The following is a 14,491-nucleotide window of genomic DNA, read 5'->3' as shown; positions in this document are numbered from 1 at the left end:
TAGTTGCCTGTCTGATAGCCACTAAAGGCTGGATCCTATGAGCACTGAAGCAAAGGTAAAGCTGCCTCTTATTTTATGGCACAGGGTATGAGCCCTGAAAGAATCCATGCCAAGAGATTGATAAGTACATAGCATAGCTCTGCAAACTCACAGCCCAAATTTTGCCCTGATGGTGAAATCTCCTCTGCCTCCTCCTTCTCCTTCCTTCTAAACAAGTGGCTCAGGACACCTCTCAGCTGCTAAAATCCATCAGAAGTGCAGGTGCCCTTCGTGCAGACACTGCTAAGAATGCTGTTCAAGAGGGAGGGGAAGAAGAGGGGTGAGCCTGGAAGGGATTTGGACATTGCCACCCTCAGTTAGACTCCACCTTGTTTCCTACAAGCGGCAGAGGCTATGCAATGCTTGCAGTTTAGTACCGTGCTTTTATCTGTCAGTCTTTTGATTCTCTGAATACTGCAGTCAGCAGCACAACTGCAGAAAACCCAATGCCTTACTATGGCTATAAGATCCAGTTACTATTTCCCTTGCCTCACCACCTAATGCTGCTGGGAGCATGATATCTCACCTGTCTGCATGGACTGAGCTGCAGGCTCCCGAAACAAAGCACAAACCAATCTCTTAGAAGCAGCCATGTATCAGCAAAACACCATAGAAACCACCGCTGCGTTACAGAGGGCCATTCCCTTGGCATTATGCAATAGGTAATTATGTAAGTTGGTGTTATATAATATTCCTGGCTTTTTCGGAGCACCAGCCTCCCCCTGCAACTACTCCCCTGACAGAGCAGCGTGTACCATGATTATGTCATGCAATGCTTTATACAACCCAGGGTCAGGGCAGAACTGGGGCTGCCACGGCTATTGCTCCCAGCCACAGGACCCTTGGCTGCTCTCAGGGGTTCATTTAATGTATTGTGTAGGAAAAGGCTCATTGGAAAGAAAGAAATATTCAGTCAAAAAATATTTGTTTGCTGTGTAAGCACGTAAGATGGTTTGGGTTGTTTCTTGAGGAAAGTGGGCTGGTTTGGGTAGCATCCCTCTCTCTTCCTTGTTGTACAGTTTATTTCATGAACTTACTTCAAATGAAAAAAAATGTCTATGATTTCTGCCTGCATCTCTCTCCTGCATACACATTTCCCTACGTGCATCAGGTTTGCTTGCAGAGAGGCCAGGGCTAAAAAGCATTGGCAATTTGTTACACCAGCTGCCAAGGCAATGTTGGGGTCTGCTGGTCTCTCCAATATTCACTTTACAGGCCGGGCCTGAATTTCTTTATTTGTGATAGTGATACTCCAAGAAAAAAATTGAATGTGGCCAAAAAGATTGTTCCTCCCTGTGGCTGATGTGTGATTCCTACCATGCCTCCCAGCTCTGACCAGGTCGCAGTGCCCTATATTAATAACCAAGAAACAGCTGGTGTTTCTAAAACCATACCCAAGAACCAGTCCCTGCTCTTTCACTGGTGCTGTCTGTGGGCTTGAATAAGTGGTGGAACTTCTTTGATCTGTCCTAAATAGGGGGAAAAAAGCGGCTTTCCCATTCACAGGATTGCAGCGTGGTCTGAGTGTGTTAATGCCTGTAGAAAAGTTTGCTATCTGTAGATGGAGTCATGCAAAGGGGAGATGTTTCAGCAGAAAGGGATATTTCCCTGGCTGCTGTGCCTATTAGTTGGGGGAGACCTTTCCTAAGCACCTTTTGATGACATTTTTGGGTAGGAACCAGGTCCACTCAGTCCCTAGGACAGCTTTCCTCCTCGGTAGTACCCTGAGACTTGACTGTGGTTCTGTTGCCATTCCATGGGCTCTTCCTCTGTCCCAATCTCACCACCTCATCCCTCTTCAGTGGTCAAGACTGGAGGGGAAGGGGCAGCACAGCACCCTCCCCGTGTCAGCAATCAGCTGCAAGGCTGAGGGCAAAGCCACTTGGCCAACCTAGAGACCAGCCACCCTGACATGGGCCCTTTCCGAAGAACCAAAGAACGTTTCCGAAGAACAGACTTTCTCCACATCCCACGCTGAACATGAGCCCCTTACAAAAGTTTTGCCATCTGCCACCTGCGGCACTGCCAGCCCTGGGACTGAGCAGTCCTTCTCTCCTGCCTCCAGAATTTGAGGGCTACCTCTTGACCGCTTCCCTGAGCTTCCATATCCCTCGAAGGGGTTTGGAAGTAGCCTCCCGTCCCCGTGGCTCTGTCGCCCGTGGCCACTAGATGGTAGCAAGCCCTGCCCGACAGAGCCGGGCTGCCGCACGCCTCCTGCCCGTGCAAAGCAGCCCCAAGGGGGGCACCAGCATCCAGTGGTCAGGGTCCACCGCGGGGGGCTTTCCACTCAGGCGATACCTGCATCACACCACCGATCCATCCCAAAAGGTGGCCGAAAATATTAATGATGTGTTTGATGCTCATTTAATGAGAGTGCTTTATGTTTGGATGCAGAGCCGTGTGCGTGGTATGGTTTGAAATAGGTTGTTCCATCACCCGGAGCTTTTTAAAGGGGGTGACCGATATGTTGGCTCTCTGTAGTTTGCATTTATCAAGGTGACTATGCAAGTGTAGATAGTAAAATATTACATCCTTCTTGTGGCTGCAGGGTTGAGGAGCGATCTGGTGTGCTACAATGGTTTTATTATTTCTGTAGGCTATTTATTAACCTTGAGAGAGAAAAGCTTATGATTTCATTTCATTACTACTTCACTTATCAAAAAGAAAGATGGAATCCCATCTTCTTTTTAAGGCTTTTGACCACTTAACACTAATGTCCACACCAAGACTGTTGGCTTCACAGCCCTGGGGAAAGCTACAGAAAGCAGAGAGTCAACCAGCTTCACCTGAAATTATTATGGCAACTGAGTAGTTTCAGCTTGGGAAACATAACAGTGCTTTGTGCATAAGCAGCGGCCTCTCATGTACCAGGAGCACATTTCAGTCGTGTCTGAAATGCGTGTAAAACAGTAAGGTCAGTATTCAGGATCGTACCCAAGGCCGAGCCTAGGATGGTGCAAATGCTTGTTCACTGCTATAACTACTTGGGGAGTGAGGCTGCAGGTATGTGACCTCTCCCGTCCCAGCCCTCTGCTGTAGAGAACACTAGGAATGATCTAGAGGAGTCCTAAGCTCTCTTCCATCGGTTGAGTTTAGTTTGGGTAAGTAGTAGTGCCCCAGTGTTTGTGCAGGTAAATCAGGGTGAAATCTTAGCCTTGGAATGTTTAGCATGTGGAGCAAAATGGTGCACAGAGGAAAGAGAACAGGAGGATCACAGGGTCACAGGTTTGCTTGACTGACAGACACTTGCAACATGTAACAGCTGAAATTGCCTTATCTCTAGGTTTTGACACCAGCTGACACCTCAGTTTGGCTTTTGACACTCTTCTTACCCCAACTATTCCCCTTAAACCTGTATGTTTCTGAAGGCGTGCGAGGCTCTGTGCCTCAGTCTTCCTCACTGCCTCATTACCCTTGTGTGTGAGCACTTCTCTCCCCCTACAAAGCTGGAGCAGGGAGACTGTTCCCATGTTGAAGAGGGCAGATGGGTGCAGGGGCAGTGACGCTTCTCAGGTCCATGTAGCGTTGTGGTAGGGACCATGGCATTACACGCTGCTCTTCTGAGCCCCAAGGCAGGTTTCTCCTGCCCTCAGTTGACATCTCTCGCCTGCTGAGGCCCGCGGTTTGTGTCCTTCTAGAAACGTCTGGAGGTAGGTGCATGCTTCTGGACAGCAGTGCTAACGAGGCTTCTTTATCGGGCTGTGCTCTTGATTGCAGTCATCCTTTGGAAGGGATTAATCACCCTGCTGGTGTGCTAGGCTGTTATCAGTCCTGATGGGGCTGGAGGAGAAAGGCTGAGAAGCGTTCCAAAGGGTATCCACATTGTTTGTTGACCCAGCAGCTTTTTCTCCTGACACTGATATTTGGCTTGACAGAGGTAGCCAGAGACCTTAACCCCTGCCTGAGTGTCTTGAGTGAAGCCCTGCTGTGTCTTTGTGCCTCTGGCCTGCTGCAAGTTAACCTCCTGGCTCAGCTGTACATTTATTGGCTCCGGTACCCAGGCTCAGACAGCAGCTAATCCTGAGCATTCCCTGGAGAGGTGGGAGACCTCAGTGGGCAAGGTAAGCGGCTCCCATATAGCTTTTTTCCTTTCCTCGCTCCTGCAGAGGCTGGGGAGATGCCCAAGCCACATTGTATAGAGTTTGCTCTTAAAGACATGTCTCTTCTAACGCTGTGCTCTTCTCTGTTAGTAAATGGTGTACATTAACCCAGGAGAAAGAAGAGTGAGCTCAGCATAGGAATGGAAAGGAAAGACCTTTATAGCAATGGAGCCAATGCTACCAGCAATCCCTGTCTTTTCTCTTGCCTGCCCTTGGCAAACCAGGGGCAAGGGAGGAGGGGCGCCCTTGCAGATGGCAGTGCTCTTCAGGAATCTCCTACCATACAGACTGACACTGTCTCTGGGTCCTTGGGAACCCAGGACAGGCTCCTGGCACTGTGTTTCAGCAGTGCCCTTTCTGTGTGGAGTGGGAGATATGCCAGTCCAATACGAAAACCAGAAATGATGCCATCAGTGGCACCCACAATAGCACCTGGCCTAAAATAGCATCGTAGGGGAAAAAAAAAGGGTGACTGATTAGGTTAGACAAGCCTGAAAGAGTAAGATGTCCAGCTGACGATTGACAGGTGAAGTTCTCAGAGCAGGGACTATAAATCCCGTAGATGAGCTCTCCAGCCACCCTTTGGGGAAAGGCAAACTGCTGCAGGAAGTGCTTGGGACTCTCCTTCAGTGAACCATGGGGCTCAGTGATCAGGAGTGGCAGAAGGTCCTGACCATCTGGGGAAAGGTGGAGTCTGACCTCCCTGGCCATGGGCATGCAGTTTTAATGAGGTAGGCAAGAAGCTTCCATCCTGAGAGTAAAGCTGAGAGCTTTTCATGTGAGACCAAGGAAGGCGTTTATTTAGTATGGGGGCTTGAGTGTGGCAGTGTTTATTTCAACAGGATGTTTTCTTTATTGTAGGGTGGTGTTTTTTCCATTGCTATGGTTACTGGGTTAAAAATGACTCACTGTGTAAAGTGGTTGTGCTTCTGTCTTTCCACCTGTCTGTGGGTACAGGAGCGGGCCACTGCTGCTTTCAAGAGGTGGTGGGACTTTGTCACTCCCTCTGCCCCTGCTGGCAAAGCTCTGCTTCAGATCCTCATTGACCAAGCACCATGGCAAAAAATGCTGGAGTGAATTCTGTACCCTGGGCCTTCAGATGCTCTGCAGTGGGGATGTGGGAAGGCAGGAAAGGAGAGGAAAAATCACTTCTGTGACAATTTTCTCAAAATGTGTGATTTCCAAAGTTGCAAAAATGCAATCTGGAAGGGATCTCAGTACTGCAGAGTGGGAAATGATGTTGGGTAGGCATTGAATCACAGCCTCATCTAAAAGACCAACAGGGATGAAGACTTGAAGGAGACTCTCCAGATCTCTCCCTCATCCTGTGCTCAGTACAATGTGCTGGAAGATTATGGACACTAATCCAGTGGGGATTAGTGGTGGGGATGTGGCACTCAGCGCAGGTGAAGTTTCCAGTCTTAAGCATGGCTAAAGGACGGAACCCACACCACCCAGCAAATCCACTGCCCATTCGAAGTTTTTTCAAATATGAGTCAAAGCAGAGAGCTCTTTTATTTATGTCCTTTATCACGGCCCAATTCAGCTGCTATTTGAAGGACAGGGAAAGATGTGGGCAGCCAGGCGGTAATGTGATGGCTTTCCCCTCGTGTTGTCCAGAGCAGGCATGCTGGAGGGGTAGAAGAAGCTGAGCCCTCCCCGTCACACTATCAGTGTGAGATGGTTAGTTTGCTCTGGAAGTGCCACAATACACTGAAAACAGTTTCCATCTGAAAGGTAATAGCATTTTTCTTACGGGTATTGCAGGGGAGAGCATGACATTAAGGAAATAGATGACACCCCTCTCCCCTGTGACTTTGTGTTCCTCAGCCAAACATGGTTGAGGAACTTGGAGAATTTCTTGTTCTGTCAAGGGGTTTCTGAGGGAGGAGAGAGGTCAGCAGCTCTTAGTTTAGAGATATATCTGCATGTGCATTGTTAAAGACTTCTTAGATGTCATATACTGGGAATATGTTTAGAAAATACTGATTCAACTGAATGCTTTCCAAAGGAAGTAAAATATACCTTGGAAGAATTTTCAAGAGTCTCAGGAGTATACAATCTTTGGCAGACATGATGCAGCCATAGCCAGACATGATAGGGATTTTTAGAAATAGCTCTATGTAATTTCAAGGTGCAAGATTTTTTCATTTCTCTGGGTAGGATGCAGTCTGTGTCATTGAAAGATACAGGAAAAAAAGGAAAGGTTGATGGTGCACAGTACCTGGTGTCATACAGAAATCCTTTGGAGACTATCAAAATGAAACACCAGCAAAGACCGGTCATGCATTTACAGAATCTTTTGCCACAGAACAACTTCTGGTTTCCACATGCTTGAAGTTTTTGTTAGTGTAGTTTAATCTAAACTTACAGTGGAGAGTCTGGCCCTCATGGCATCAGACTTAGTAGGAATGTCCAGTTCTAGATGAGGTGCAAGCCCTAGTAGTTCCTGCACCAGCACCCTTCTAAGGGCAGAGCAAGCATGGAACCACCGTACTGTGAGAGGGAGGCTGGTTTTGCAGCTGTGGTTGTGCAGTCTGGAGTGCCAGACTGCAGATAACTTGGATGAGCTGCTTCATGGATGTGAGCCGTCAGGCCTTGACAGTAAAAACAGCTGTTGCTTTTGCTGGTGCTTCAGCTAGATGGATTGTGCCTGTTGGAGGGTATAATACCTGAAAATAAACTTGTGCAAGGGAGATGATGTCTCTCAACACCTAATTATTAGACTGCTCCCAATAATCAGGAGAGGCAGCATCCCCTTTGCACCCTGACTCTAGAACTCTGGTGTGGAAAAGAGTGAAATTTCTTACTCTAGTTTGGTTGCCAGTGGTATCTGCATCCTGTCTCCTAGGAAGTGCAGCAGAAAGGAAGTACAGGAGACAACACTAGCCTGTTTTTTTTACCACTCCTCCCCCTTCTTGGTTTCATTTCTGTTTTGGGATCAGAGTGCCTGTGTATAGCACTGCATGGCACGGCACCAGCATACCTGAAGGCCCCATGCTCTTGTTACCTGCTTGCTCCTAAGGACTCTTGCAGGCACTGCAGTTCTGGATGGAGGAAACACAGTGCTGGCAGCTGGGCTGAGCTAGGGAGCAACCTACCAGAGGAAGGATGAAAACCATTTAAATCAGATTCAGAGTAGGGTCAGATCCTTCCTTGGCTTATATACATGCTAAAAGGAATGGTTGTGAATGGTGGTGATCTGGAAAAGATCCAAAGTGCCAGCGTTCCCATGCTGAAGTAACCTCTGCTGGCGAGGATTAGCTAAGAGATTTCTTTGGGAGGGGATGTGGGTTATCATACCTTTGCCTGTTCAAATACCCTGCAATATCAGGAGTAGGTGGACCTCAGCTCTGGTCTGGATGACAACCCTCTCAAGTCTCACAGGTCCCTATACTTTTCTCCACAGGCTCTTTCAGGATCATCCTGAGACCATGGATCGCTTTGAAAAGTTCAAGGACCTGAAGACCCCTGATCAAATGAAGGGCTCTGAAGCTCTGAAGAAACATGGAGTTACTGTCCTTACCCAGCTGGGCAAAATCCTGAAGCAGAAGGGTAATCATGAATCAGAACTAAAGCCCCTGGCTCAAACCCATGCCACCCAGCACAAAATCCCTGTCAAATATCTGGAGGTAAGGAAAAGAGCAGGGAATCTTGGTGTTTGGTATGTTGTGAATGTGTACAAGACAGCTATTGAGAGTTGCACTTTTGTTTAGTGATGGCTACTTAGACTTCAGTGAGACCTCCCTCAAGTCTGAGGTCTCTGTGTAGAGGCAGGAGGAGGCACAGAAAGGGCGAATGGTATGTGAATGGTATGCGAACCTCCAAGTTTAGCTTTCCCATTCCAAACATCACACGCAGTCTGAGCAGCCCTTGACAGCAACAAAAAGCTCGTACAGCCTCTGCATGCCTGGGAAACTACATTACATAAGAACAGTCAGTGGCTGGACATAAGGGACGTACAATTTTAGAGTAAGCCCTGGAGGATCCTTAGGAGACCAAGACCCACAAAACTAAGTGTTATACAAACATAGGGCATGAATTTTCTGTCTTAATGGACGAGGCAGACAAAGAGTGGGAAGGGCTATGGCCTGCTCAAGGTCATGAAGCAGATAAGCGTCAGAGCTAGGAATAGAGCCCAGTTCTTCTGCCCAGCCGAGGCTTCTTCCATGCTAGACCTTACTGTGTCTCCAGAGACTGCGGGAAGGGCTACTGAATTAGCTTGGAGATATTTCCAGGTTCTACAACCTATTTCTTGATCTGGCTTTTCTGAAAATAAACCTTGAGTGTCCCTTCAGTTTTTCTCTCTCTCTTTCCTTCCTCACAGTTCATTTCTGAAGTCATTATCAAGGTCATTGCCGAAAAACACTCTGCAGACTTTGGGGCTGATTCTCAGGCTGCAATGAAGAAAGCTCTGGAGCTGTTCCGAAATGATATGGCCAGCAAGTACAAGGAGTTCGGTTTCCAGGGTTAGCATGTATGCACTGAGGGACACCATGATGGAGGCCTGGCCATGCATCTTGGAATAGCTTCCCCAGCCCTGTTCTGGACATCTCACAATTGGCCATCCAAGATGTATGGGAAAAGTTTGATGAGAGGCCAAGAGTCACTCCGGGCAGCATAGAGGCATTCAGAATCACATCCATGATAAACCGTTGTTTCCTGGCTTCATGTATACAAAAGAAATAATCTGCTTTCTTAGGAAAAATAATGTAAAGGGTTATCTATGAGCTTCTGCCTATCTTATCTCCTTTTTTCTTTCTTCCTCTCTGGGACCCAGTCTCATCTGAGAGGCGAATGGCATGGCCAAAGATGAAGGGATGTGGAGGAACAAGGGGAGTGTTTGAGTAGTATGGTGAATGAGAGTGAAGGGAAGACTCAACTACTGTGAAAGGGATATTAGCATGGGAAGCAGGGGCACAGTGTCCCTTGACTCCTGCAGGTGAGACTGTTAGCAGGTTACTGTGGGGAGCACACTATAACCTTACTTTGTGGGGGTGAATGCAGCCAGTCAGTCTCCAGGGTCTGCCAGCTTGGAAATTTGCGTTAGGTGCTAGACTTATGTTAGCAAAACTACAAAGAGGAATACTCTCTGCAATCTGTAGATTTCTGGCAGTTGCTGCTATGCTTCTCAAGTTCTGTTGCACTGGGATGTAAAGTATGTGTTTCTCAGAAAATAAAAACTCCTGCACCAATGTTGTCTGTTTGTTCCTGGCTTTACAGGCACTTCAGTGAGATGTGGGGGAGACACATGGAAAGGTGGAAAGGGGTTTTGCATATGTAGCCAGCTGCACCACAAGCTGCTGTGCCAGTCCATGACTTGAGCAGCACGTGGCATCCATCTGAGCCGGGGAACTTGGGACACTCATATATCACCATGAGGTCATGACCTGGTTACTGGACTTCACAATGCAAAATGACAGCCTAGACTCAGCGCCCCAGAACTGAGAGAAGTGCTCCCTGACTAAAGGCCATGGCCACCGCTGTGCCGACGGGGTTGCGTGAGGGAAGGCCCTTTGCTTTTTTACAGGAAGGTTACATGTAAGCGGACTGAGGTCACAGCAGCAGCACAGTGCATTGCTCCCTCCGGGCAATGAAAGTGGGGCTGCTTAGCCCAGGAGAAAGGTTGCAATGACTCCTACTCTCATCATGATACCACAGTGAGGTACTAGTGACCTGATTTTACTGAGCTGAGGGTGAGGCTGAAGACCACCTTTGGCCCAAGGCTGCTCAAGGTTTAGTCAGAAATGGTTGGAGCCTGGAAAGAGTTTTTGAGTGCAAAGTCTTGATCCAACTCCCAGGTTCACAGCAGACACTGACTCTTTGGGAATTGTGCAGTTTCTCTGGGTGTACCTAGTTGGAGGTTCCTCATTCCCTTCTCTCCCTCCATCCCTATTATCCAGCTCACGACCTCAGCATCAAGGTGCTGCAGTCTCTTCTGGCATACACATTCAGGCTGCCTCCATGAACAAAGCAAGGTTGCTGAGCAGCTTGCTGTCTCTCTGTACCTTTGCACAGGATTGAGAGCATTCATGGTAGGGTCACATCTTGGCACAACTGTGGGATACTATAGAGGCAAGCAGCTGGGTTGTGTCTAGCAAAAATACATGGAGGCAACCTGGCTGCTTTTTTTCTGGTATGGAGAAAGAGATGCTCCTTATCTCACAGAGGTACTGTGAGGGCACGCATGAGAAAGAGAAAGGAGATTCTCACTATCAGGAGCTACTAGCAAGGTCTGGTTCAAAGCACTCCTTGCTACACTGTAAGCGATGGAGGCAGAAGGAGCCACCAGTTCCCTTAAAAATCAATCCTGAAACAGCATCATCTGCTCTGTCTTTGGTCAGGGCAAAGGCCATGAAATTTCAGTCTCTGAAAGGAGAAGGAATGAATTCCTTCCGAGAACAGAGCATCTCTGATTTCTTGCTCTTTACAAATCCTCACTTTACCTCTGGGAGCTTGCTTGGAGTTTCAACCTTTCAGAGAGGGTCACAAAAGCATATGTTGTCATCTAGATGAAGTTACAGCCAGGTGGTCCCTGGCTTAATCAACTTGCTTCGTCTGACTCCAGTTTAGTCTGTCTGGCTTTGTGTGGAGGGCAACCTGTTTAATTAAGGTCTAGGATTGCCTGTCCGACACAATAAGATTTCCTGGTGGTGACAACAGGCTCTGCATTAGGATTAAAAGCTCTGCTACAGCAGCTGTCTCTGTCAGTCTGAGTGGGACTGGAGTAGTCTCTAGATATTTTTATGTAGAGCAATGTGGGGGAGGAGGGAGGCTTTGCATGTATGTTGTGCCTAGCTACCAGTTATTAGGTGCCTGGAATAAATGTCAGTCCATTGGGAGCCCTGACCCTTCACTCTATCTGCCTTATTCTTCTGCGCCAGTGCACTAGGGAACATACTTAAACTGTGCTGGTCAGATGCCGGGCCTGATGCAGGTTTTCTGGTTGTGCCTATGGCCCAGTGAAAATGTGCAAGTTGAGATGAACCAGCAAGTTCAGATAGCAGTAACAGTGGAGCTATCTCCAGAAGGCTCAGTGGGTTGGGATGCTTGTGGTAAAATCCACGTCTGCACCTTCGTTACTCTGGGTACCAGGTATGCCCTTGGCTGCAGTCCTGACATAGTATAGCAATGTATATAATTGCCTCATAGAGGGTCTATAAAGCTCCTGCAACTGCCCCTGCTTTAGGAACAGGGGAAGTTTCCTAGTGGAAAGAGTATGGTGGAGGTAAGATTTTTCAGTTCCATGCTATATTGATGCAGCACCCGTGTTGGAGTCAAACTTTCCCCTATGCTATTAGCGCAAGTAGCTTTTCTGGTTCACATATGGGACAAAGTCCCTTAGTGGAGGTAAACCATGTCAACGTAAGCCCAGAAATTTTTCTGCCTCCTTTCCGGGAATAGCTTTACCTAAGGAAGATGGGTCCCAGGGACTTGTGCCCAGCTCCCCTTGCTGTTAGCACCATTTGGTGTCACGTACATGTTTCTGGTCACAAGGGATGTAGATTGTGTGGCTGCCAGCCTCCTTGCTCCAGCACGTACACACTGACTACAGCCAGATCACGCTTATGGCTGTCCTGTGCTTTCCATGCGCTCCTGCCATTTCTTTTATGCTAATAGTGCTGTTTCTTGCGGTAAACGGGTTATGCACCTGCATCAGCCCTTAGGTTGAAAAACATCCTCGCTGCTTTGCGCTTGGCATGCTATGCTTCTCCCACTGTCGTGGTTTCCATTGCACACGAGAGCTCTCCATGGCACCAAGCCAGTGACCTGTCTGCATTCTCTCAGGCTTAGCTGTCAGACACTGGTGACTCATCAGGATCTCGGACACCGGGAGCAAGGCCTCACTTCCCAGGCGCTGTGCAAATGAGTCAGTCATCCCCAGCCAGGGTGCAACAATACTGCAGGCTGTGCTGCCTGTCCCCCTTGTCTTTACTTCCGCTTGCTGCTTCTGCCTGGCTCCAATATACCTGCCAACATTGAGTGGCATCAAGGAGCAATTGCTGGGGACCTGTGGTCTATTTATCCTGTGGTCTGTCTCTTGGTCACTTCATCGGGAGAAAGGAATGGGACTACAGTGACTAATTATGTTAAATACTTAGCCCATAAGCATGAATCCTGTGGCATTTTTCATGTTTGTATCTCCCTGCTGTGCTAATGTGAGGAGAGGGGAGTGAAGTTTCCAGTCCACATCATAGTCACTGAACAGATAAGTCAGATTTCTGGGTATCAAAGCACAGACAGTACCTACAGGGTGTAATGTCTGTATGACATTGTCACTTAATATGGAAAATCAAATGCTCAGCTACACCACCTGCTTTCAGATAAGGATAATTTTTGTCATGACCCATGCTTTTTCTACCACTTGGGTGAAACCTGTCCCATTTGTTATGCCACTAAGGAAAAGAAATCAATGCTGGAACCAAGCATTTCTTCGATGTAGATTTGCTTGCCCATAATGATTTTTCCAGAAGGTACATGGTATCAAAGCATGTCCTCTTCTTTTCTGCACTCATTCCTCTCATGTTGGCTAAAGGCTGCATCCTTGCTTGTCCAGGCTGCACAGAGCTTAACAATCAGAGTCTGTGCTGCTTCTCTTACTGAGCACATACACACATATCTGTACATAAGGACTAGGTTCACAAAACACTTCATTAGCAAAGACCCTCTCAACAAATCCTTCAGACTCCAGCATGCTTGTGTGCTGGAACTTCAACTGAGAGGATGATGTATATTAATTCTCACATCGTGCTTAAATGAAGTGTGGTCATGAAACCAATTTTTGCTAAGGTCTAACCAAGTGAAAAGACAGACTGTGCAAAGACATGGCACTTGGAGAGTACTGGTAAGTAGGGAGTTGTTAAATTTCATAGAGGTGTGCTGGCAGGGTCAAGGAAGCCACCTGGAATTATAGTAAGTGAGAAGAGAAATCCCAATCAGCCTCTTTTATCCACCAGACTAATAAATGAACATTTGTGAACATGAAGGAGTCACGACAATACAGCCTTCTTGACCAGCGCATAAATCCCTCCCTCCCCTGTGATTCCAGACACAACAAGCCTATCTCCTAGTCCTGTGACTTCTATAAACTCCTTATCCAAATGTCAGTAAAGGTGACCTTGTGGCTTTTTAAAGCAGTGCTTTATAGTCACTTGGCTGCACTGTACCAAAGTCCTTTCCCAGCTTGGCTTTCATTCCCTATAAATGTACAAATAGAACAGGCTGCCTCCACCTTACCCTGCAAGTCCTGTAGAGACCACCTGTGGTAATCTATCTCACACAAAAGCAGGTTTAGGACTCTGTTGGGCAAGGTGGACTCTGTTGGGCAAGTCAAGCCCTGGCACAGGGTATATCTGCCTAGTGGATTGTTGGGTGGACTAGGCAATCTGTATTTGGAACGGGGATGGTGTTGGAGTCTGTATTCCTCCCACCAAGTCCTACGAAAAGAATCTTTTGCTGAGAAACACTGCAGTTCAGTGGCCCTGAGCCGGCTGAACGGTCACTTGTGTTATACCAGGCAAATATAAATGTAAGTGCTGTGAAGTCAGTGGGGGCAGCCTGGATGTGAGACTTTTACACTTAAATTAAGGCACTTGCTCATATACATGTCGTGGGACTAGTTTACTGGATTTGCCTAGAGCTGGTGAGAGGAGGCTGTCACAAGTATGGCTACCTTGAAATCCAGCAGTAGACATGACCCTCAAATAGTTTTCTAGTTATCTACCTCAGGTATTAAAAATGAGGATGATACCCTTGTCAAGGAATTTGTGGTTTACCCTAGGCTGTAGGGCTAAGAAGGGGGCTGTGGCTATGCTCTTATTGGTATCCAGGAAGGCTACTTTAAAGCTAATACTGGCGTGTGTATCTTAGCTGCAGCCTTATGTCTGGAGTAGACCTTAAAGAAAATGATGCCCATTTCCCCTCTACAAGGAAAGCTCAGGGTGAATGCAGCTGCTGGGTGCCCGATCTTATTTTAGGTCGTCCTTAAAGCAGGTTCAAATGCTCCAGTGATGGAATAGCTTTGAGTGGAGACCTTCTGCATTATTACCGCTTATTTCTGTATGTCTTCATGATTAACCTGTGGGTCTTCTGTTGCTTCCCAGTGGATATAAGTAATAGTGATTTGATTTATTGACGTTTCTATGTCTTCTGTCCTCCTTCAACATGTCCACATTTCCTTCGTCAAGCCAAATTCCACCATCCAAGCTCTCACCAAAGAGGTGGAAAATTCCCGGAGACTTCTCTCACTAATATCTGGGATTGTTCTGCCCAGGACCTGCATGACAGCAGGCTTGTCCTCTTGGCTTTGGTAAGATTTGAGTTATCTGGAGAGTTAGCTGATATGGTGTTAA

The 14,491-nt window shown here is 47.4% G+C and overlaps 1 protein-coding gene across 1 annotated transcript; it reads left to right on the top strand.

Moving 5' to 3' along the window:
- The first annotated feature begins 4,689 nt into the window (after nt 1–4,689).
- Nucleotides 4,690–9,334, top strand: MB (myoglobin). The gene is made up of 3 exons (XM_009568371.2): nt 4,690–4,870; nt 7,549–7,771; nt 8,467–9,334. Exons 1-3 carry the CDS (start codon nt 4,776–4,778, stop codon nt 8,611–8,613), a joined length of 465 nt encoding a protein of 154 aa, XP_009566666.1. The 5' UTR covers nt 4,690–4,775; the 3' UTR covers nt 8,614–9,334.
- Nucleotides 9,335–14,491: the final 5,157 nt, after the last annotated feature.

Source organism: Cuculus canorus, chromosome 1 (genome assembly GCF_017976375.1).
Source record: "Cuculus canorus isolate bCucCan1 chromosome 1, bCucCan1.pri, whole genome shotgun sequence".
NCBI lineage: Eukaryota > Metazoa > Chordata > Aves > Cuculiformes > Cuculidae > Cuculus > Cuculus canorus.
Note: the sequence above shows the minus strand (reverse complement) of the source record. Positions and strands in the feature narration are given on the sequence as shown.

What these genes read in the sequence shown, in the direction of transcription:
- MB (XM_009568371.2), top strand. Translation starts at nt 4,776, where the DNA reads ATGGGGCTCAGTGATCAGGAGTGGCAGAAGGTCCTGACCATCTGGGGA. An exon ending in GGGCATGCAGTTTTAATGAG is followed by an intron (nt 4,871 to 7,548) that starts GTAGGCAAGAAG and finishes TTTTCTCCACAG; the next exon opens with GCTCTTTCAGGATCATCCTG. An exon ending in TCCCTGTCAAATATCTGGAG is followed by an intron (nt 7,772 to 8,466) that starts GTAAGGAAAAGA and finishes CCTTCCTCACAG; the next exon opens with TTCATTTCTGAAGTCATTAT.